The sequence below is a fragment of the Petaurus breviceps genome, unplaced genomic scaffold (genome assembly GCF_028583685.1).
Source record: "Petaurus breviceps papuanus isolate PSGF00001 unplaced genomic scaffold, PetGlider_PUasm1.0 171, whole genome shotgun sequence".
Classification (NCBI taxonomy): Eukaryota; Metazoa; Chordata; class Mammalia; order Diprotodontia; family Petauridae; genus Petaurus; species Petaurus breviceps.
This window is the reverse complement of record NW_027185754.1, coordinates 25,372,836-25,398,109: the sequence shown is the minus strand read 5'-3', so window position 1 is coordinate 25,398,109 and position 25,274 is coordinate 25,372,836. Positions and strand designations below refer to the sequence as shown.

The following is a 25,274-nucleotide window of genomic DNA, read 5'->3' as shown; positions in this document are numbered from 1 at the left end:
CTCTTGTCTTTATCTAGGAAGGATCCTTTGTCCTTTGTAGACACAAGCACTAGCACTTTTGTCTCCTCTTTGCCTTGGAACTGGGACCAGGGCCTCTGCTCCCTTGTGACCAACCCCCAGTGCTCCTCTCTACCCTGGAATTGTGACCCAGAACTGCATATGGGCAATAGAATTGTCAGTCAGTGTCAGCTGTGTATCTAGTAGTAGCAAAAAGTACCTCGTAATATCTTTCTGTCAAGTTGTCCAAGGCCCTTAGCATCTCTGGGCTGAGAGTTCCTGAAGGTTCTGCTGTTTCTGCCGCTTTGTGCGGGCTCTGGACAAGCTTCCACCCCAGTGTTACAGACTTTTCATGTGAATATCCTACAAACTTGTTAGGCCAAAAAAAGTCTCCCTCTGACCTTTTGTTGGCTCTGCTGCTCCAAAATATGATTTAAGGCATCATTTTAAAGTTATTTGGAGGAGAATATTGAGAGAGTTCAGCTGGGCTTCCTCTAATATGCCATTTTGGTTCCAAGATGTTTTCTCTGATATTGATATTTTTGAACCCAAGTCCAGGACTTTAATTGAATTTCATTTTGATTGATTGAGACTTGATGCTTCAGTTTATCATTATCTTCTTTTTAATCAAGGCTTCATCATCCATTGTGTTAACCACTTCTCTCATCTTCATTTGTCATCTTTATACTTCATGAGCATGTCACCTGTGCCTTTATTCAGTTCTTAGATAAAAATGTTAAAAAGCAATTGGCCACACACAGATCTCTGGGGCATTCCACCAAAGACCTTTCAAGTTGACTTCAATTCACAGTCAATGTATTTACTTTTCTAATTCTATTCTCTTAACTTTCCTTACGTATTGGTTTGTATTTATTTATCTCTTTTATTTGTTGCAAGGTCATAGGTCATAAAATTTAGAGTTGAAAGGCACCTTAGAGATCATTTAATCCAACTTCCTTATTTTATACATGAGAAAACTAAGGCTAAGATATAATAAGTGGCTTGTCTGAGGTCACACAGCTGATGACTTGCCAGTCTAGATTCATCAGTGGATAATGTTTTGTTACAGAGTATATATCCCTAATATTGTTCCTGATTTTTTCAGGTTGGCCGCCTTTTGCAGCAGCTGGCAATGACTGGCTCTGAGGAGGGTGATCCTCGAGCAAAGAGCAGCCTTGGTAAATTTGACAAAGTAAGAATAAATATGGCTGTGTATTATTTTGGGGAGTCTGAGAAGTCTTATTAGACATTCAATCCTTTGATTTTATAAGTTATATAGTAAATGATCCTCTTAGTGTCTGATTGAGGTTATATTTAGATATTAGTACTACTTGTGGAAAAGATCATTAATGGAAAAGATCATTTAAAAAAGTTTCTAGCTCTGCTATGTAAAAAGAGTTAAATTTATGCAATTTAAGAAAGATAATGAAATAAAAAAGTGCTTTTATAAAACTTTCCTTTTCTTTTATATAAAAGAACCTGATTTATAAAAAAAGAAATTGCTATTGGATCATATATAGGAAAGTTAAGTACAAATAATACATGTATTTCATTTTGACATGACCTTTTTTAGGTTTTTTTTATAAGCCATTTGAAGAAGCACACTTTGTGCAATAACTCTTAAGTATCATTCTGTAATTTTAGTGTCAGTATTTAATTGAACTCTTTTCTTCTGTCAACAGAGTTGTGTTGCTGCTTTTCTTGATGTTGTAATTGGTGGCCGGGCAGTGGAGACTCCCCCAATGTCTTCAGTTAACCTTCTAGAAGGGTTGAGTAGAACTGTGGTGTATATGACCTATAGCCAGCTCATCGCTCTGGTAATAACTTTGTTCTTTGTTGGGACTTCTTTTGGTATCATATTTGTAAAATGCTTTATAATATAATCACAAACCTTATGAAATTTAGCTTAATTTATCCAATGTGTATTTATTGTCTTCTCTATGCCAGACACTGGTGAGTCAAATGTAATACAGATAAATCACTTCCCTCATGAATATTACCTTTTATTGGGGGAGGGATCAACACATATACAATTAAGTAAATAGAAAATAAGTACAAAGTAATTTCAGTATGGAGGGCCTCCTGATAGGGGGGTCAGGGGTAGAAGGCATCAGAGAAAGCCCAAAGTAGAAAATAGCACTTGAGCTGTGCTTTGAAGGAAGTGAGAGAGTTTATGAGACAGAGGTGAGGGAAAGGAGTTCACACTCTGAATATGTGCAAAAACATAGGTGGAATGTTATGTTTATGGAACGGTGAGACCAGTTTGAGTGGAATAGAGAGCATATGAAAGGGAGTAATGATAAATAAGATTGGGAAGGTAGGCAGGAGCCAGATTATGGAGGGTTTTAAATGACATGTTGAGGAATTGATATTTTATCCTAGAAGCAATAGTGGACTATTGAAGATTTTTGAGTGGTGGTGGGAGGTGTTCAGATAGTCAACTATTCTTATGAATATTAATACTAATTCATATTATAGCAGAATTGTCACATAATGAATAGAGTGTAGACTTTGGAGTTTAGGAAGACCTGGGTTCAAGTTGTATTTTTAATACTTACTGCCTGTGTGACCCTGGACAAGTCACTTAACTTTCTTGGTGCCTAAGGCAACTCCGTGAGACTGTGGGTGCCTTTCTTCATGAGTAAAGGGAGTTTTTGTCCTAGGATTTTCCCATACCAATGAGATTATAAATCCTGTCCAAAAAATAATTCATTTTTTAAAAAGTAAAGGGCATAGGCAATTATAGGAATCATCCAGTTGATATCCTTTATTGATTCTATGAAAAGACAGTTTAAGATCAGTGTACTAGCAGTTTTAGAACTTTTTGTCACAGAAAAGTCAGAGAAGTCAATAGTACATAATATAATAGGATTTAGTTATGGTGTGCTTTAACTCACACAAGGGGAAGGCCCAAGTTATAAAATGAAATACTTGAGACATGGAGAAATACAAATTTAGGGAAGGTTGTATTTGTCTTCATCTTCAGAGAGGAGAGAGGTCAGATACAACTATTTTCCAGTTGCCAAAGATTGTGTGTGTGTGTGTGTGTGTGTGTGTGTGAAGTGTGTGGAGCAGGCCATGTCAGGTACATGGTTTTCATACCAGATCCATAAGTTTTACAAGATAGGGGGAGCTTATTACTCAAGTGTGTCCAGTCAACTTTCTTCTGCTGATTTCGGACAAGGAGAGACAAAGGATTGGCCAGTGAATTAGAAGAAAGCAAACATTTAGTATGGAAGTTGTGGGGAAAGATGGATAAAAGTGGTTAAGTGTTAGATATCAGAAATATTCTAGACCAGAGACAGTCTGCTACAAGTGAACCTTAATGGATTTTGAAGAGCATTTTTTTTGGATTGTCACGGAGGTGTCATTAACCATTATTTTGCATCTCAGATTCTCAGCAGAGAGATGTTATAGCAGGATTTTGAGATATTATAGTATGGTTTAGTTGTAATGTATTTTTTTTTAAAGCAATTGGGGTTAAGTAACTTGCTCAAGGTTACACGGCCAGGTGTTTCTGGGTGGGTGCTAAGTGTGTGAGCCTGGATTCGATCCCCAGGTCATCCTGACACTGGGGCTGGTGCTCTTACTTGCTGTGCTACCTGGCCTCCCCAGTTATAATGTATTAATGATTTTACTGCAAAATGGTCTTGGTGGTGGCAGTGTTATATAATATGGGTGTATACATACATACATACACACACATACACGCATGCACACACATACACGCACTCATACATACATACATACATGAAAAAGAGGCTATGTATTAGAATACTGACTAAGGACCTATTCCCTTTGCAGGTTGGTTTTATGAAGAATGTCATGTTGGGTGACCAACTGAGAGAAGATCGAATGGCTCTTGAAAACTTGTTGGCAAACCTACCCCAGGCCAAGCCAGGGAAAAGTAACAGTTTGGAAATGACTTCATATAATACTCCTCAGTTGTCTCCTGCAACTACTCCAGCTAATAAAAAAAATCGCTTGCCCTTAGGTAAGTATAGGTTAGAGAGGAACTGCTTTTAGCCCAGCTTTGTTCTAACTTGAGGTCAGTTCTACAAACATTCATTGAGTATCTTCTTTGTTGGGAGGATGTTTAGCATTGTATATAAAAGATGATTATGGTCTAGTTCAGGGGAAGCTTTGGCCTTGAGGTCACAAGTGGCCCTTTTAGACCTCAAGGGTAGCCGTTTGAATCCAAATTTCACAGAACAAATCTCCTCAAAAGACTTTGTTTTGTAAAACTTGAACTCAGTCAAAAGGCTGCACCCAAAGACCTAGAAGGCCACACGTGCCCTAGAGGTCACAGGTTCCCCACCCGTGGTCTAGTGGGTAACTTGTAACTAACTCATTTAGGCATTGCCTATCGAATGATACTTATTAATTATAACGAAACCCTATTTTGATATTGTAAAATCTCATTATATAGTTTTGTAGTTATCCAAAATAGAGGTTAGCATTTGGGCCTCAGTGTCCTTAAGTCACCTGAGTGACAATATGTTTACTCTCCCCCTTTTAACATTACTCCTCTGGTCCTTGATATATTGTTTTGCTCAGTACTTCTTTTTTGCTAAACCAGTTAACAGTGTTAGGCGGAACTATACCTGCAAATAAAGTAGTAGATGGTAAGAGTATGATAATGTTTTTATTTAGTATTCTTTAGTTGTTGTCTTTGCTATAGCTGTGGTGTGGTGAAAAGAACTCCAGTTCTGGAGTCAGAAAAGAGTAGTTTTCCATAAAGTCTGGCTTATGGAGAAAAGCTGGAAAGTCTTTAAGTATGGTTCTCCTTGGAGCTTTATGTATTTGTAGTCCAAGGCTAACCTAGCTCAGGATGGAGGACCTCCTCTCTGAATTTTGGAAAGTTGACCTCTAGAAGATGAATTTTTTTGTTTGCTTTATTTTGGTCTTATCACCTTGTTCCCTATGGGGTGGATGGTTGTTATCTGTGTTGGTACAGGGAAAATCCACACTAATGAAATCAGACTTTCTGAGGCTGAAAATAAAATGACAGTTTATTCTAAAGCAGCTCATTTATTGAATAATGTCTTGGTATTTGTTACCAACTTTTAATCTAATTCTGGCCAATTCAGGGCATTGCTGTGTTGTATTTTAGGAATGTTAGTATTTTAATTCTTATTAGTAACTAGTATCATCATGTTATCTGTCATATTAGATAATATTAGTTATAGTAATACTTCAGAGAGCTATGATTTCATTGGTGTGAGTTTTCCTTCTACTGATGTAGAACCCAATCTTTGTCAGTTTTAGTAGACCATTTTCTTGAGTCACTATGGCTGTGCGGGGAAAAATCATCTCCTGATGGCCAGTCTTCTGGTAATAGGCTTCAAGATGGTAGAAACAAATCTATTATCCTGTTTTTGTACTCCTTCTGTGTTACTTGACCTTGCTGGAGCTTGTGTTGACATCAGCCATATAAATTGCAAAGAAACATTAGAAAATTACTGAAGTAGAATAATAATAATGATTGCTTACAATATTGTGTTTAGTCATTTGTGTAGTGCAAATGTTATATTTTACAGATGAAGATAACAAGTCTGTGATTTGCCTAATGTCATGCAGATAATAGTATAGCTAAGTAGTGGAACCTCTATCTTCTAACTGGATCATCTATTTTTTCCACTGTATTGTATTTGCACTTTATGTGAGATTAGAATATCAAGGGCTCCTGTTCTTTAAGAAGGAAGAAAGAAATGATGACTGTTCAATTTTGGAGTTTGTCATTTCTGTAGCTTATTTCAGTGTAACAGCTTTTTCCTATACTCTGAAACTATTTTAGGGTTAAAACTAATAGAAAATAATTTTAAGTGTTTCCCCGTAATTCTTTTATGAAATTGATACCAGGTCATTGCATTTTATTTCACTTTCTAAAAATGTTTCTGTTGTTCAAAGGGTTGATTTTCTTTCTGTTTAATGCTGTCGAACCCCAGGACAACAATTAGCAGCCATCACTGCATGGGATCCCTCAGCCACCAATCTCACAGCTCACATTACTCTAGTAACCCCATTTGGTGGGTAATAGGCTCTCTTTCTTCTACTTTAAAAAAATTACTTCACAAAATTATGCTTCATGTGCATGTCTTAATTGTTTTGTGTAAATGGCTGTTTGAGATTTAGATATTTTATGGTCCTCGTGGCATTTGTCCCTTAAAATTCAAACATGTTGGTCTAAGGAATGTATTTAAGTTGAGTTCATTTTTTATGTCATTGTATTTATTTTGTACCTTTGTGAAATAAGTAACTAAAGGAGAATTTTGTCTCCTTTTGTAGTGCAATTTTTTATCAAGGTTTATCTTTTATCTACAAAATAATGAGGTACTGTCACATGATATTTATCTGTTGTATCACAGTACGTGTAAGAAAAGCAGGGTTTACATAGATAATTAAGTCAATTTTTAAAATATGCTTGTACACCAAATATTGCCATAGGCTATATGTTACACTTTATCCTAAATTGAAATACAATTAGAGTTTGCTTGGTTAATTAAGTACTCTGAATTTTGAAATAGAAATTGCTGTTTTTTTTATCGCCTTAACCAAACTTTACACCTAAAGCATTTTGCAGAATTTTAGAGCTAGAAAGGACCTCAGAGATCATCTACTTCAACCTGTACTTAATCAAATTTCTTCTACAACATTTCTAACAAAAGGTCATCTGGGATTTTGCTTGAAAATGAATCCACTATTTCCAGAGATAGCCCACTCAAATTTTGAATAGCTCTCTTTGTTAGGAAGATGTTTCTTAAATGGAGCCAAAATCTACCTCTCTGAAGCTTTCATTTTGCTCTTAGTTTATCTCTTTAGAGCTGAGATGAGCAGGTAGGATCTCTTTTCCATGTGACAAAAGGATTGGATTTAATTTTTTAATATTTAATTCTGAAAGATGTCAATATAATAAGTTAGTTTGTCTTTATTTCTATTCCTTTCCATCTTATCCTGGAAGTTAGGTGACTTTTGATCAAAGGAATATTGGAAAACCTTTTTTTTCCAATTGTGTACTTCAGTGTACTATATAATAGGCATTGGAAGAGGAGTTTTTGTTTTATAGTTTACTTATTATGTTTAATTTTATATTCATTGAAAGAAGGCTGACCCGTTATCTTGTGAAGATTAGATTTCATAAGTTTAGCATCTGATATCTTCTAAGACTTCTTTTGAGGTAAGTGAATTTCACATCACCAAAGAGAGGCAGAGGATGGGTGACCATTTGTCAATGAAGTGGTAGAGATAATTCCTACTCTGAGTAAAAGTTGGACTAGATGACCTCTGAGGACCCTTCTAACTCTTAAGATGATGATTACATTATAATATTGACCAGTAATTTTCAAAAGAACCATTGGATTTGTCAACTCTAGAAGCAGAATAGATAGTGGTTTGATTTTTAGGAGCCTACTTGATGGGCTAGTAGTCAGTTTTCGACTTATAGGAGAGGAAAAGGAATCCTTCTTAAAGACTTGAATTTGACAAGAAGTTACAATCTTTAAATTTGAACAGAGGAAAAATTTCCAGCTTATATTTTTGTACATTAGTCTATTAGATTTGCCCTCTGAGAGGATTTGTGAAGAGAGAGGGACAGAAGAGCTGTCTGGCTCCTCTCTTCTCTTTTTAAATTCTTCCTCTGGTCACTAACTCTCATGAATTCAGCTATCACTTTTGAGTAAATTACCTTCAAATATATACATTCAGGCTTCTTTTGAACTCTGACCCTCTATCACTGTGTGCTTGCTGTCTCCACCTGTTTGTCCTGTGGGCATCTAAAAAGTCAGCGTCTAGAGAATAGCATTTTTTCTTTTTTTTTTTAATGCTTTATTAACTTCTGATATACATCATTCGTTTCCGCCAGATTTTGAGTTACAAATTTTCTCCCCATTTTCCCCCTACCCACTGCCCCAAAATAGCAGTCCCACAGGATATCCCCTCCTCCAATCTGCTCTCTCCCATATTTTCTCCCATACCCCTTTCTACTTTTCCAGTGGATCTCTATGCCTCAGTGCCTGTATATCTTATTTCCAAATTACATGTAAGATGGTATTAATAATAGTATATACAAATATATATATAAATATACACACACACACACACACATATATATATATATATATATATATATTTGAATATTTGATTTTAAAACTTTCAATTCCAGATTCATTCCCTTCCTTCCTTGTCACCCACCCTTACTGGGAAGATATGCAGTTCAGTATAGGTTGTACATGTGTGGTTAATGCAAAACAATACCATAGTAGATATATTGTAAAAGACTGACTATATTTTCCGCCCTCCTATCCCACCTCCCACTTGTTCTATTCTCTACTTTGATCCTGTCTATTTTCTTTTTTTTTTTTTTTAAAGCAATCGGGGTTAAGTAACTTGCTCAAGGTTACACGGCCAGTTATTTCTGGGTGTGGTGCTGAGTATCTGAGCTCAGATTTGATCCAGGTCATCCCCATACTGGAGCCGGTGCTCTTACTCGCTGAGCCACCTGGCCGCCCCTAAGCAATTGGGGTTAAGTAACTTGCTCAAGGTTACACGGCCAGGTGTTTCTGGGTGGGTGCTAAGTGTCTGAGCCCGGGACTCGATCTCCAGGTCTTCTCAACACTGGAGTCGGTGCTCTTACTCGCTGTGCTACCTGGCCGCCCCTGATCCTGTCTATTTTCAAAAGTGAGTGCTTCCAACTTCCCTCCCCCCCAGCCTCCCCTCCCTTCTATCATCCCCCCTCTCATCCCCTTCACCCCCTATTCTCCTGTAGGGTGAGATACCCTATTTAGTGTGTATTTCACTCCCTCCTCAAACCAAATTCAATGGGAATAAGCTTGACCCATTCCCTTTTGCCTTCCTATTCTTCCCCTCCATTGTAACCATTTTTCCTTGCCTCTTCTGTATGAGATAGTTTACCCCAATCTGTCTCTCCCCATCTCCTCTCATTATATTCCTCTCACCTCTTAATTTCACCTTTTAAGTATCATTCCTTCCTGTTAAATTGGTCCTGTGCCCTCTATCTATGTATACCTGTAAACATATATATACACATTCACATATGTATTCATATGCCCATATACCCTCATATAAGACAAACATATATATTTCTAATCCCTTCAACTACTGAGAAAAGTTTCATAAATTACGATTATTGTTTTTCCATGTAGGAATGTTAATAGTTCAACTTTGATAAGTTTCTTATGATTCCTTTTCCCTGTTTACCTTCTCATGCTTCTCTTGCTTCTTGTATCTGAATGTCAAATTTTCTATTCAACTCTGGTTTTTTCAGCAAGAATGCTTGAAAGTCTTCTATTCCACTGAATGACCATATTTTCCCCTGAAACATGATACTCAGTTTTGTTGGGTAGGTGACTCTTGGTTTTAATCCCAGCTCCTTTGCCCTCTGGAATATCATATTCCAAGCCCTTCAATCCCTCAGTGTAGAAGCTGCCAGATCCTGGGTTATCCTGATTGTGTTTCCACAATATTCAAATTGTTTCTTCCTGGCTGCTTGTAATATTCTCTCCTTAATCTGGGAATTCCGGAACCCGGCTATAATATTCCTAGGAGTTTTCTTGTTGGGATCTTTTTCAGGAGGTGATCGGTGGATTCTTTCAACCTCTATTTTGCCCTCTCGTTCTAAAACATCAGGGCAGTTTTCTTTGAGAACTTCCCGGAGGATGATTTCTAGGTTCTTACTTTGCTCATGGCTTTCAGGCAGTCCAGTAATTTTTAAATGATCTCTCCTGGCTCTATTTTCCAGGTCAGTGGTTTTTCCCATGAGATATTTCACATTGCCTTCTATTCTTTTATTTGTTTGTATCTGTTTAACAGCATCTTGATTTCTCATAAAGTCATTAGCTTCCATTTGCTCCAATCTAATTCTGAAGCAATGATTTTCCTCATTGAGTTTTTGAGATTCTTTTTCCATCTGGCAAATTTGACTTTTTAAGGCATTCTTCTCCTCATTGCCTTTTTGGGCCTCTTTTGCCATTTGAGTTAGTCTGTTTTTTGAGGTATTATTTTCCTCAGTCAGGCTGTTGACTCTCATTTCATAATTTTCTTGCATTGTTCTCATTTCTCTTCCCAGTTTTTCCTCCACTTCTCTTATTTGGTTTTCAAAATCTTTCTTAAGGTCCTCTATGGCCTGTAACCAGCTTGTATTTTCCTTTGAAGCTTTTGGTGCAGGAGTTCTGACTTCACTGTTTTCCTCCTGTTCCATGCTTTGCTCCTTTTTGTCCCCCAAATAGGTGTGTATTGTTGGAATCTTCTGTCTGCTTTGTTTCCTTTGCCTGCTCATTTTGCCACTCAATTACTTGACTTTTGGGCTTTTTGCCACAGTAGGACTCTGCCACCAGACAGGGGAGCTTTCGTCCCAAATGCTGGGGTTTTCTCAGCTGCCGGAGGTATTAGATGGGTGCCCTCTCTGAGGTCTCCATACCCTCTGGCAAGCTGGACACACACCCCAGGACCTCCACCCTATACTGCAATCCAGATCCAAGCAGGTTAAAGCAAGAGTGATTACGCCTCAGACTGGTACTTGGTCCCCCTACACTCTGCAGGCCAGGAGCTGAAGCCGCCAAGTGGTGCTGGCTGGCTGTGCCAGCGTCTCAGTGGCTTTTCACCCTGGGGGTAAAAGCCATGCACTCCCACTTACTGGTCCCAAAGTCCAGACTGTACTGAGCTCTCACTTTGTCCTTTTTGTCTATGTGTTGATAAATCTGGAAACGGCCACAGCTGCTGCTGATCTGGAGTCCCTCTGGCCAGGGGCTGGTCAGGCTGGCCCTGGGGCTAAAGCCTCAGCGTGGGGTGGGGTTGTGCTCGGCTCCCAGAGCGCTGTGCTGGATTCCTGCCAGCCTGCCAGGCTGTCCTCAGAGGGAGGTTAGCTTCTCTGTGTCATTTTGTGGGTTCTGCAGCTCCAAAGTTTGTTTATAGAGTTCCCTTTTTACATGGATTGGGGAGGGTGGAAGCCGGAGCTGCGGGAAGGTCCTGCTTCTACTCCACCATCTTGCCTCTGCCTCCCAAGGTACTCAGCATTTTTTCTTGTCCTAAGCTCACCCCTCCTTTTGATTTTATTAAAGTACCACCATTGTTGTACAAGTTTACAGCCTTGGAGTCATGCATGGCTCTTCATGCCCTTTTGTTCCCTATGCCCTATCACAGTTTCCAAGTCCTTTTGATTTTGTTTCTACTGCATCCCTTCCCTCCATTCACACAGCCACTATTTTGTTTAAGGCCTTATCACCACTTGTATGGACTGTTGCAGTAACCTCTGGCGTCAAGTCTCTTCCCCTCTTCACAGCTGCCAAAATGTATTACTAAAGCATGAGTCTGATTATGTCTCTTATGTGCTCAAGAAACTTCTGTGCTTCCTTGTTGCCTCTAGGATAAAATACAAATTCATCTGTTTGATATTTAAACTCCTTTACTGTCTTGCTCTAGCCTTTCTTTTCAGGCTGATTTTGCACATTGCTTCCTCTTGCACATGAGATATTTCAGTCAAATTGACCTAGTTCCTGGTTCATCTCCTCCTTCCATAGTTTACTTCCTCACCTTGACTTCTGAAATCCTTAACTTTCTTCAAGACTCAGCTTATGTACCACCTCCTACAAGAGGCTTTCCTCATTCCCTCAGTTGTTAGGATGCTGCTTATCCTTCCTGAGAATACTTTGTATTGATTTTGCTTATATTTTATATTGATTTATCTGTGTACATGCTATTTCCCAACAACAGAATATTCACTCCTTACTGAAGGCAAGGACTGTGTTTGTTTTTGTCTTCCAAGCCTTTGGGACTCTGACTGTGGCTGGCACCCAGTAATCACTTAAATTCTTGTTAAATTTGAATTTGAAAAAGTAGTTTGGGGACGGCTGGGTGGCTCAGTGAATAGAGTACTGGCTCTGGAGTCAGGAGAACCTGAGTTCCAATCTGACCTCAGACACATAATACTTACTAGCCGTGTGACCTTGGGCAAGTCACTTAACCCCAATTACCCTGCCCTCCCCCCGCCAAAAAGCAAAAAAAAAAAAGTAGTTTGAATAGTTTCTGTTTCTGTAATGCTTTATATATATTTTATAATGTAATCTCCTCAGAGTAGCTCTGGGGAGTATTGCATGTATTCTTTATATTTACATTTTGCTGATGAGAATACTGAATTTTAAAGGAACAAAGTTACTAGCCCATGGCCACAGGGCTAATGGGATAGAACTAGGACATGAACCTTGTTCTGACCCCAGTTCTAAAGCTCTTTCTCTACAATGCTATTAAACCTAAAGTTTAGCTCATTTGTATAATAGAGCCTGGCTAATGATCTTCTCCTTCATATCCTTAATAGCACTCTGTTCTGTACCTCTCTTAAGTGAGTTACAATGGACTATTGTGTATTACTGTTATCTGTATTTGTGTCTTTCCCTTCTCCTAGAGCCTGAGCTTTAAGACTGCATCTAATCTTTCTGTATATTCACATTGACTATATTCACATTGACTGTGAAACAGATCTGCTCATTTCAGGTTAACAAACATTTATTGATCACCGACTGTGTTCAGAGTTCTATGCTTGATGTAAGGAGAATACAGAGTTTAAATAAGACATAATGATAGTTTAGAACTGCAGTATATCTAGTCCACCTCCTTTGCTTTACAGGTAACAGAAACTAAGACCCAAAGAGTCTTTAAACAGCTTATTCAGGTAGAAAGTAGCAAACTTGGCATCTTAATCTAGGTTCTCTGAATTCAGATCCAATACTCTTTCCATTATACTATATTTCCTGGTGTTATTTTGGGCCTTGATGTTATACAGCTTGTGATCTCATAGGAGGCTAAGACATATGTAGGGATAGTTGTACTATATAGTAATATTTGACTGAGTGCTTTGTGAGAGATGAGGGAGGAAGATCGTATTTCATATTTTAGGCATGCTACTTAGCATAGTATTTCTGTCTTTTGTACCGGGATGTTTAATTTTGAATTCTGTTTTGTATGATTAGAAATTTCTAGTTGAACTCTTGAAAAAAGAGCCAGTAACGTTTTGATAGATTAGCAGAGTAGTCCTACTTTTATGTTGTCCATAAACTATATTCTGTATTTTGTCCACTTTTTTCGTGCATGTGCAAGCATTCCATATTAAGTTTATTTTGACTTTTAATTTGTGAGCCTTTTATGTTATTTTTAAAATTTCTCTCATCTGTGAGCCATTTATGTCATTCAAAAATTTTTCTCAAAAGTTGTATTTGAAATTTTTTATTAGCAACTCGGAGCAGAAGTCGTACCAATATGCTGATTGACCAGCACCCAGACCATGATGGATTATCCCAAGAGACGATTCAGGAAGTGCAGCCAGAAGAAGTGTTGGTCATTTCTTTGGGGACGGGCCCCCAGCTTACTCCAGGCATGATGTCAGAAAATGAGGTATGGCTATTTTGTTGAATATTAGATAGTGTTAAGCTTTATAGTAATAAAAATTCCTGTTTCTGTAGTGCTTTCAAGTTTATAGAATGCTTTTATTTCAATCATCCTGTGAAATACCCTGGGAAGTACATGGATTATTACCCCTTTTTACAAAAGAAACAAGTTTTTTTTTTTTTTAAAGCAATAGGGGTTAAGTAACTTGCTCAAGGTTACACGGCCAGTTATTATTTCTGGGTGTGGTGCTGAGTATCTGAGCCCGGATTTGATCCAGGTCATCCTGACACTGGAGCCGGTGCTCTTACTCGCTGAGCCACCTGGCCACCCCTAAGCAATTGGGGTTAAGTAACTTGCTCAAGGTTACACGGCCAGGTGTTTCTGGGTGGGTGCTAAGTGTCTGAGCCCGGGATTGGATCTCCAGGTCATCCCGACACTGGAGCCGGTGCTCTTACTCGCTGAGCCACCTGGCCGCCCCTAAGAAACAAGTTCTTAAGTGAGATGACTTTCCATGGTCACTTAGTGTTAAAGGTGGAACTTGAAACAGGTTTTCTGCCCCCACATTCATTACTTTTTTCATTGTGCTATATAATTGTTTATATTCGTTCCACATCTATTTTTCTTGGGGGAGACATGGTTCATGAAGAGTTATTTATTACAAAGATCTTTGATGGTTTTGACAATTCAGGCTGCCTTGTAAATATAGCAACTGATGTTAGCAATGGAAGACCCAAATTTGAGTTGGAGTCATAACTCTGTGACTTTCTAGCTTTGTGGTTCATGTTTCTCTGATTCAAGACTAAGGTTCTTTCCATTATACCAACTGCATCTTTTGAAATCACTCTGAACATATAGTGTCCTTTTTTTTGGCTTTTTGGAGGGCAGTTGGGATTAAGTGACTTGCCTAAGGTCACACGGCTAGGTGTGTGTGTGTGTGTGTGTGTGTGTGTGAAATGTCTGAGGTCGGATCTGAACCCAGGTCCTCCTGACTCCAGGGCCAGTACTCTATTCACGCTGCCTCCTAGCTGCCTGGCCATCTAGTGTCCTTTTGAAGCTTTTTATGGACACTTGAACAAAATAGGCAAGAAGTGTTATTCTCTTTTTACAGACAAAGCATATCATTTGTAAATTTTTATTAAGAATTTTTTATTCTTGGCTAGTTATTCTTATAAAAATATTTGGGGCGGCTAGGTGACACAGTGAATAGAGCATCAGCCCTGGAGTTGAGGACCTGAGTTCAAATCCAGCCTCAGGCACTTAACACAAAAACTAGCTGTGTGACCTTGGGCAAGTCACTTAACCCCAAATGCCCTACCTTCCCTCCTCCAAAAAAAAAACCAAATAAAAATTTAAAAAAATATATAAAAAAAAGATTTGTGGTTTTTGTAGTAGTGGATGACCTTTTCTATAATTGACGGGGTTGGTCTTTAGGCAGATACGTGGTCTGTTTCTGGGCTTGTATGAAGCTGTTACAAGGTGGTATAGGGGCTGCTTGAGCTTCCTGTCCACTACTATGACCTTTTAGAACCTAAGAAAGGATAAATTGAGGCAGACCTTACATTTTGACTCTAGTTAGTAGAAAAAGCTTTTAAATAATTAGAGAAGTCTAGAAGTGAAATAGGGCAGCTGGGTGGTAGAAGGGATAGATTGCTTTGGGCCCGCAGTCAGGAAGACTCTTCAAAGACATTCTCCTCCACTTCCTTAGGCTAATTTTATAATCTTGTTACTCACTTCTTTGAATGTTTTATCTTTGTCAAGTCCATACTTTTTTTCAAACTGTCTTCATACATGTTTTTGTTACATCTTCCCAAGCCTTTCAGAATTCTTCATGTAAAGTTGAATTTGTGTAATGTGAGTTTACATGAAGCAGGAGCTATTTGTACTTACTTATCTGTCTTGACACTGAATCTCTCTCATTGTGGTAGCTGGGGTGGGGACAGTGCATAGAATTCTGGACCTGCAGCCAGGAAGATTTCCTCTTCCTGAGTTATCTGACCTAAGATATTTTTTAGCTGTGTGACTCTGGACAAGTAACCCTCTTTGCCTCAGTTTCTCATCTGTAAAATGAGCTGGAGAAGGAGATAACAAACAATTCTGTTATCTTTGCCAAGAAAACCCTAGATGGAGGGGCGGCCAGGTAGCACAGCGAGTAAGAGCACCGGCTTCAGTGTTGAGAAGACCTGGAGATCCAATCCCGGGCTCAGACACTTAGCACCCACCCAGAAACACCTGGCCATGTAACCTTGAGCAAGTTACTTAACCCCAATTGCTTAGGGGCGGCCAAGTGGCTCAGCGAGTAAGAGCACCGGCTCCAGTGTCGGGATGACCTGGATCAGGTCCGGGCTCGGATACTCAGCACCACATCCAAAAATAACTGGCCGTGTAACCTTGAGCAGGTTGCTTAACCCCAATTGCTTAAAAAAAAAACCCTAGATGGGATTACAGAGAGTCAGACTTGATTGAAACAACTGAACAACAGCAACTCTCTAGATTGCTTAGATTAAAAGTGCAATGGCCTCTTCTGGACCTAATTCTAATGCTGATCAGCACAGAGGCTTTAATTACCTGCTCCATTATTCTGACCTGGGTCAGATTGTCCCTCTTTAGTCAAGCCTGTCGCCATTTGCTCCTAGGGTCTCATGTTTTGGTACCAGATTTAGTGAGGACACCCAGTAGACTTTAGCCTTGCTGCAGCAGCTCAAAATCCCTAGAGTCAAGCCTCAGCTTTCCCAGAAGTAGAACTTCAAGAATGTGTAATGGAGCCCAGCCTTCCTGTTGATGTTCATTTCTGAGGAAAATTATTAGAGAAGTTATAAGATAGGGTTTAATTTCCTCCCTTAGAGATCCTAATTGCTGAAAGTGGTCATAAACCAGTAAGTTTATTAGTACTAAAATCCTAAGAGTACTAAAAGACTTAAATTTTTTTTTAAAGCAATTGCGGTTAAGTAACTTGCCCAAGGTTACACGGCCAGTTATTTTGTGTGAGTGTTAAGTATTTGAGGCCGGAACTGATCCTGGGTCCTCCTGACTCTGGGGCTGGCGCTCTTACTCACTGCACCACCTAGCCACCTCCAGACTTACATTTTTGAAAATTGATTTTGCTAATTAAGAAAAAAACCTCAAAATAGTGGTTTCACTATATAGTAGAAAGAGGGCTAAACTTGAAATTAGGAGACTTTGGCTTGCAGTATAATAGAAAAAATACAGGACTGTGAATTGGATGATTTGTGTTTAAATGTTGGCTTTCCTGCCTGCTATCCATGTGACGAAAGGCAAATCGTTTTTCCCTCAGTTTCCTGGTATATTATAAGAAAAAGTTGTATTAGATAGTCTCTTCAGCTTAAAGCTTGATAATACTAGGAATCCTGGCTCTGATGCTTATTAGTTGTGTGACTCTTGAACCTTGCTTTACTTCTGTGAGCTTAGTTTCTTCATCCTTTGTGTAGATAGGTAGAATTCTTGTATTATCTGCCTTTCAGAGTTGATTAGAATAAAGCATAAACCTTAAAGTGCTATAGAAGTATGAGTTTTTTGTTGTGGTTATTATTTGTTTAAAATTCCATCTCCTTTTCATTTGTTGTAATTTCAATACCAGAATGACTTTATTTCTTAGGTCTTAAACATGCAGCTTTCAGATGGAGGACAAGGAGATGTCCCTGTTGATGAAACCAAACTCCACGGTAAACCTGATAAAACCTTGCGCTTTTCCCTCTGCAGTGATAATCTGGAAGGAATATCTGAAGGTGAAGGGTTACTTTATTCCAGGAATTGTGATTCAAGTAGATTTTGTAATTTTCTTTAAAGGAGCTTTATTAAAAAGTATGCTTATACCATCTTTGCTTTTTAGTAAGTGTGCTACAGTTGGCTATAGAGATCTCTATAATTTGATATGCAAGAGATTGTTAAAAAGTTTAAATGAGGAAAAAAGAGAACTAAGTTTGCCTCATTAAAATCTGAATACTTGTCCCAATCTTTGGCAGTTTTGTGTATTTCCTGTTAATGGCCATGAAAGTATTTGCCTGTTAGACTCTATAGCTCCTTTAGAGGTACATAAATAATGCATGTCTAACTAGAACAAACAAACTAGCACTTTGTGTCAGTAGCATTTATAGTTTTAAGTTTTGTTATTTTTTTCTTCCATATTCACTTCTACATATTTTCTAAACTAGAGCTAAGTCATTATAACTCTAGATGACAAACTGCTCATAGTTATTTTTGTTAGGCTGTTACTCCTGATCACATTTGGCATATAAGTGATTAAAGAGTGATAGGTTGCACTGCACCATTCATACACCTTATTGATCCAGGAACATACAACAGAAATATGAATGAAAAAATTGAATGGTTAATTCTCAGAGTAGTTGTTTTGGTCATTCTATCTATCAGAAAAAAGGCTGCTTACCCGAATTTTGAGATTGCAGATTCAGTATTTCAATTTAATTCTCAGAGCAGTATCTTAACAGTTTTTAATCACTTATCAAAGCATGAAAATTTGCATGTGGTTCAGCAATGGCAATGTGTCTTACGTAAAGACAGTCACTAACAGGAAAAAAAAATTTCTGTAGGTCCTTCAAATCGTTCTAATTCGGTATCTTCTCTGGACCTGGAAGGAGAATCTGTATCAGAACTTGGAGCAGGGCCTTCTGGGAGTAATGGAGTTGAAGCTCTACAGCTTTTGGAACATGAACAAGGTAAATAGATAAAAACAACTGTAAAAAAACATCCTTAAACTTTTGGAGGCCAAGGACCATGTTATATATTTGTTTTTTTATCTTCCAGCTGCTTTTTTACAGTATAGATACTTGATAATTGCTTATTGAGTCAGATTGTAATTTTGATTTTCAGTGTGCCAAATTCTGACTCTGCTTAGAGAGTCATTGCTTTGCATATAACAGTTAATAAATAAATACATGTTGATTTCAGTTTTAAAAATTTTTATATGTTGTAACTATTAACTTAATTTCCCCTTTTGCTATTTCCTTCTTTTTCAAGCACTCAGTTTTGTCAGTAAGTAAAATTTGTAGGCTCACCTTACTGAGAAGAATGGATTTTTCATGAATTAAAAATGTTAAGGGTAAATGAAAAAGCATTTTTAACTTGTAACTCAAAGAAAGATTCTTTTAAGTTGACCATAGCCAAATGGATGCCTGTTTTATAGTGAAGAGGGGCTTCTCATTGTTTTTCACAGCTACAACACAGGACAACCTCGATGATAAACTACGGAAATTTGAAATTCGTGATATGATGGGGCTGACAGACGATCGGGATATTTCAGAAACAGTGAGTGAGACCTGGAGCACAGATGTCTTGGGCAGTGATTTTGATCCTAACATTGATGAAGATCGATTACAGGAGATTGCAGGTAACTGATAAGGGTGTATGGTAAGCTGTCTGCTGATATTTATATAGTTGTTACCTCATTGTTACGCTCTAACAAGTATCACATTTTAGGGTAAATTGGTATTGTTTTATTGCGTGCAAACCTAATTTTGAAGTGAATCATTTTATTCTGTGTTTTTTATTTATCTAAACATAGGCATGGTTCTTCCTGCCTCTACTTCATTCTAAAAGAGAATAACTACTTTCCTGAATTACTTTGCAGTTTCCTCTTATTTTTAGGAACTGGTATCTGTCTATAAGTCTGTTTTTAGTAAATTCCTCCCCAAGAGTAAACTCCAGGTCATTGAGATGTGCATTAACTCTTTCTGAGTATGGGACCTGTAAATTCCAGTGCAATTGGTAGCATGGAGGATCTCAGAAAGAATTAATTCACCTCTGAAAGTGCTATTCAGCTTGAAAAGGTGATCTCTCTATTCTTAGAAAATAATTTGTTTATCTTTGGATCAGTGCCAGTGTATTAATGGATCACTGATGTACTAAAAATGGTAAAGTTTTTTCCCACATGAACCAAAATTGGAACAATTCTTTCATTATACTAAGTTGAAAATCATGGACCCTCTTTTAGTTGTATATTTTAATACAGCCATGTAGTAATGTTGAGTCTTTTTACATGTATTCTTAAATAGTGTAAATAGATTTCTTAATTAGTCTTGCATTACTCTGTTCTAGATGCCAAAGGAGTATTATTCCTGGCATTGGAATATATGAAGCAATAAGCTATATTTGCAGTTGAATGACTGCTGTAGAGGAGGTGTGTATTCTACTGCAAATACATTTTATCGCTCTGTGTACTCCGTCGTTCGATAAGGTGCCAGAAGAAAGCTTACTTGGCCAATGTGTTCCTCTGCGGTTGAATCTCTTAGTTTGAACTTTTGGAGTCTCTGCAGTGCTTTTGTTACCTGTGGAGTAGTGTACATGGAGAGAGATGTTGCAAGCTGGAGCTTCATAGCTGAATCAGTAATATTGGCAGCTGGCCACAATGACTTGAATGATGTGTGTTCACTTCAAGGAGAGGAAAGTATGGAAAAATAGGAAACCAGTCCATGGAATTTGAGTGTTGCCATGATTTATAGTTAGCAAACCCTTGCTTTTGGTGGTGATTATGGTTCAAAGCATTCTTTCTTTTCTCAGTCCATTGCATATAGGCTCAAGAATTCTGTAAGGCTCGTGTTGGGTCTTTCTCCTTTTGTCACTGCTCTTTCCATCCAGACCTTTGTTAACCCTTTGCTCCCCACTGGTTGTACAGGTGCGGCAGCAGAGAACATGTTAGGCAGTTTGCTGTGTCTGCCAGGTTCAGGGTCAGTGCTTCTTGACCCCTGCACTGGTTCTACCATATCAGAAACAACCAGCGAAGCTTGGAGTGTAGAGGTATTACCAAGTGACTCAGGTTAGTATCCTGTCCTCATTTCCTTTTTTTTCTTTTGCACAGAAGCAATCAATTTAAGGTACTTAAATACATGGCTTGAGTGTACATTTATTTAACAAACATTTTTCACAACTACTGTGTGCAGTATACTCTGCTTGGCACTGGGTAGATTCAAAGTTTAGTTAAGATATGGTCCCTTTTTTCATGGAACTCACTGGTGGTTTGTAGGGGAATAATATCTCCCTACATAAATATATTGTTCCTTTTAAGACTCAGCTTAAGTACCCCTTTCTACATGAGGCCTTTCCTTATTTCTCTAGTTATTATTGTCCTCATCTCCCAGCCCCTTTTGTATTTACTTTGTATTAATTTATCTTTGTACAAATTATTCCTCATAGTAGAGTATAAGTTCCTTGAGGGAAGGGATTGTTTTATTTTTGCCTTTGTGGCCTCTGAATCTAGCATATAATATCTTGAGCATATCAGACAATTAATGTGCATTGAATTATTGTAAGCTAAGTATATTAGAGAGCTACAAAGCAAAGTTTTATTTGAGATCCCGGGGGAAGAACATTTTATTAATAGGGAAGATTCTTCATGGCAGAAATGGCATTCTTATTCAAGTTTTAAAGTGTGGTTGGAAACATGAGAGGTAAAGAGGGAAAGTGAAGGCATGCCAAGCATAGAGAAAAGTATAAGCAAATGCACAGAGGAGGGAAAGCAAGCACTAGTCTAGTTTACCTGGAAGGAACATTGTATATGTGTACATGTGTCTCACTTATATACTTGCACAAACCTAAGTGTGGAGTGATACCTGATTAGACTGGATAGGTCGGGTGGTACTAGATTGCGGATAGCCTTGAATATGAAACTATATTTTCATTTGTGACATTTTCTGTCCATTAATATGAAAGAGAACCTGGACTTGGAGTCAGAAGGCCTTGAAGTTCAAGTCCTAATTTTTCAATTTATTAGTTGTATGATCTTGGACAATTCTCTCACCTCTCTGAACTCTGCTTTCTTTAACATTCATGTGGGATTTGGACAAGATGATCTCCAAAGCACGCATAGCTCTTAATCAGTGATTTTGAACTCTTTGGGAACTTTTGAATAATCCTGGGCAGATTTTTTTCTTTGTTTTATTATTTTTTTTTGTTTGGGTTTTTTTGCTTTCTGTAGGGGGAGGGCAGGGCAGTTGGGATTAAGTGACTTGCCCAAGGTCATAGGACTAGTAAGTGTTAAGTGTCTGAGGCCATATTTGAATTCAGGTCTTCCTGACTCCAGGGCCAGTGCTCTATCACTGTGCCACCTAATTGCCCCCAGATTTTCTTCTAAATGATTAAACTCTGGATTTTTTTTTTTTTTTTGCCTTTTTTTTGGAGGGCAATGGGGGTTAAATAACTTGCCCAAGGTTATACGGCTAGTTTTTTTGTGTGGGTGTTAAGTGTCTGAGGCCGGAACCAAACTCAGGTCCTCCCAACTCCAGGGCTAGTGATTTACTCACTGTGCCACCTAGCAGCCCCATAAATTCTGGATTTTTAAAAAGCAATTACTATTATTAGGATCACTCAAGATGAGAGAATTACTTTTGTGTGTCTCATTCTAGCATCACAGATGTAGCACAGGATTAGCAGTGCTTTTCAGAGATTGGGTAGGAGGATGTCCTGCAGTCACCATTGGGTTTGTCCCAATGGAAGAGTTAACTGCCTACCTTTTGTAAAAAGTTTGAATTTGAATAATAGGCCTCCAGAAATTCTTTTATGTAAGATTACTGAAAATCCATATGTAGTACTTTAGTTTACATATTGAGTGACATTTTCCTTTTTATGCTTATAAAACATCCTGTGTCTCTTATTAGAGGATAGTTATCACAATATTAAGTAAAATTGTATTCAACCAAAGTTTGGCCTGATTCCTTTAATTAAGGAACAATTGATTTATTTTGAAATGTGGATATTTTGGAATACTTTTCAGAAATTTAGCTATACCAGTGTCATTTTTATAAGTAGATGATGCTACTAATTGACTATGGTGACATATGCTTGAGTTGTTTTTCTAAAGATAATATGTTCTAGTGGAGGGAGCCCTGGACTTGAGGTCATAAGACCTGAGTTCAGATATTGACTCTAAAATTTACAAGGTATGTGACTATTGGCAAGTCACTTAACTTCTCTGTGCCTGTTTCCTTATCCTTCTAATGGAGATAAAAGTATTTGCACTGCCTCTCTTATAGAATGATTGTGAGGAAAGCACTTTATAGATGTTCAATACTATTGAAATTAGATTTATTATTGCTTTTGATGATTGATGATATGTTTGATATGATATAATACTTGATATTAATGATATGTTTACTCCCTGTTATCCACACATCCTTGTCCAAACTTCCATGCACATGTACCAGTACATGGTTTTTATGTGGCTGGTTGGAATTGGGACATAGTCTATTGCCTTGAAACAGAGTTTTCATCTGTGCACAACTAACCAACCTATAGAAGAATGGAATCTTTAACGCTGGCTTCATTAACACAGTGGTCTAAGCAATTGAAGTAACTGGCCCAGATATAGAAATCTATTTACACTGGTTTTGTTAATCCTTAGATGGGCTTTTTTTTTATGTGGGTTGTAGAAATTGAAGCCATGAGGAACTAGCTGAAGCACTAATATGATCACATGCTGTTTTCCATCCAGAGGCCCCAGATCTCAAACAGGAAGAGAGATTACAAGAGCTAGAAAGCTGTTCTGGCCTGGGCAGCACATCTGATGATACAGATGTCCGGGAAGTCAGTTCCCGCCCCAGCACTCCAGGCCTCAGTGTTGTCTCAGGTATTTCTATCTTGTTTTATGGAAGAAGTATTTTAAGATTTAAAAAAATTTTTCATTAAGTTTTCTGTTGATGTCAACGTGATATTTTAATTTAAGGGTTGCATCAGGAAAATTTCCCTTTTTAAAACTAAAACTGATTTTCAGGGGTCTTACAGGCTGTTAGCTGGTTTTACTTTTTTTTTCTTTTTGGAGGGGGGAAGGCTGGGGAACTGGGGTTAAGTGACTTGCCCAAGGTCACATGGCTAGCAAGTGTTAAGTGTCTGAGTCTGGATTTGAACTCAAGTCCTCCTGACTCCAGGGCCTGTGCTCTATTCACTGCGCCACCTAGCCACCCCATGGTTTTACTTTTTAAATCAATGAGTTTTCCATTTAATTTTGAACCTGGTGTTTGTGTTTTTCTTGTACTTTGATGGTCAGTGAGTGACAGTCTGATATCACTAGTCTGGGAGTCAGAAGACTGAAGTTCAGATTGAGGCTCTGCCACTTGCTGATTGTAAGCTCAGACAGTGCCTCAATTTTTTAATCAGTAAAATAGAGATGATGGTGATTATACTACTTACTTAATGGGGTTACTGTGAGGAAATTACTTTGTATTGTGAATTGTGATCACATGAAATGATTCAGGTACATGCAAGGCACAATGTAGATGACAATCCATGTGAAATGCTGTGCAATGGTTAAGATACAAATGTCAACTATCATATTAATATTAATATAATTATTTTCATTATTGCAGTATTATTTCTAAATACCAGTAGCTTGCTATTATATTCTGCCTTTACAGCTTAATTCTCTTTATGTTATGCAAATCAGTTTCATTATGCTTAAGCCTAAATATAAAAGCTATAGTACTAATCAGTTTGTCTAGCCAGCACATGAAGAATTTGTTAATATTTAAAGCTTTTCTAATAATTTTCTTGTGTTTTGTGTGTGTATTTTTCTTCTGCAAGGCATCAGTGCAACCTCTGAGGATATTCCTAATAAGATTGAGGACCTTAGATCTGAATGCAGTTCTGACTTTGGTGGCAAAGATTCAGTCACTAGTCCAGATATGGATGAAGTAGTCCATGGTAAGAAAGGCAAATGTATATGAGGCGTACAAATACATTTACTTCTTGTCCCAGGTGCCCCAAATATGTCATTATTTAATTTTATTCTCACCATCATTTCATGACTTTGTTACCTAGAGATACTTGATTCTGTGAGAGATAGACAATTTCATTGGTGTGGCTTTTTATCTCTACCAACACAACAGCTTCTCTCTGCTTTCTAATTCTGTTTCAGTTTTATTTGTATTTTCTCACAAATACTGCAGAGAGCATCTACCCAGTTTTCTGGAGGCATTTTCTCTTATCTTTTTTAATTCAGAGGTATCAACTTTTTTTCAATAGGAGCCTGATTGATTTGAAAACCATATGTCTGTAGACCTCAAGAATTTTATATTCATGACAGTGGTGACATGTGGTGTCTATTAATAGTACATTGATATGTACATTTTATAACAAAGAAGTTGCCCTCAAAACATTTTAGTCAGTTTTGTCCATACAAAAATTCGGGTTATAAACTTTGTGCTAACCAATGACAGATTCTTAATTATGTTAGTGAGAATACCATTTAAAAAATTTTTGAACTAATAAAGATTTTTTTTCTTCCTACTTCCCCTTTTAAAAAAAAAGAAAAACAAAACCCTTTTAACAAATTTAATGTTAATTAAATTAAATGTTAAGTCAAGCAAAACAGATTTTTGCATTGGCCATGTTAAAAATATGTGTGTGTACATATATAAACACATATATACCTTTCTGTATATATGTGTCTGTATGTATATAAGTCCATCCTCTCACAGGTGATTTATATCTTTGTCCTCTGGAATCACGATTATTGTATAGAACAAGAGTTTTTTAGTCTTGCAGAGTTGTTTGTCTTTACTGTTTTCTTGTTATCATATAAATTGTTTTGGTTCTGCTCATTTCACTTTTTATCACTTTATTTTACAAGTCTTGTCAGGTTTCTCTGAAACAGTCTCTTTCATCTTATGGCACAATAATCCATCACATTTGTATCCCATGACTTATTCAGCCATTCCCTATTGATGGGTACTCCCTTAATTTCCAGTTCTTTGCTATCACAAAAAAAGCTGATAAAAATATTTTTGTTCATGTTTCTCTTCCTTTTTTTTTTTTTAATATTGGAGTAATAGCCAAACTATTTTGTTTTTTTCCTTTTTAAAACTTTGTTTTTTCTTTCACTAGGCTAGAGGCAGATGAAGTAGCCACTCAGGATGGTCTTT

General features: G+C 37.6%; 1 protein-coding gene across 5 annotated transcripts in view; it reads left to right on the top strand.

Annotated features, from left to right (window-relative positions):
• Positions 1 to 25,274, top strand: part of GAPVD1 (GTPase activating protein and VPS9 domains 1) — a 101,073-nt gene that overhangs the window by 40,731 nt on the left and 35,068 nt on the right. For 2 of the 5 annotated variants that reach the window (XM_069082743.1, XM_069082746.1), the window contains exons 4-13: positions 1,103 to 1,189; positions 1,680 to 1,814; positions 3,802 to 3,991; positions 13,238 to 13,398; positions 17,006 to 17,072; positions 17,958 to 18,083; positions 18,581 to 18,754; positions 20,039 to 20,179; positions 22,850 to 22,984; positions 23,935 to 24,054. In XM_069082743.1, the coding sequence (XP_068938844.1) occupies positions 1,103 to 1,189; positions 1,680 to 1,814; positions 3,802 to 3,991; positions 13,238 to 13,398; positions 17,006 to 17,072; positions 17,958 to 18,083; positions 18,581 to 18,754; positions 20,039 to 20,179; positions 22,850 to 22,984; positions 23,935 to 24,054 (1,336 nt within the window). Of the gene's footprint in view, positions 1 to 1,102; positions 1,190 to 1,679; positions 1,815 to 3,801; positions 3,992 to 5,945; positions 6,027 to 13,237; positions 13,399 to 17,005; positions 17,136 to 17,957; positions 18,084 to 18,580; positions 18,755 to 20,038; positions 20,180 to 22,849; positions 22,985 to 23,934; positions 24,055 to 25,274 lie in introns of all 5 variants that reach the window. The other 3 variants (XM_069082744.1, XM_069082742.1, XM_069082747.1) reach the window with 2 other exon arrangements.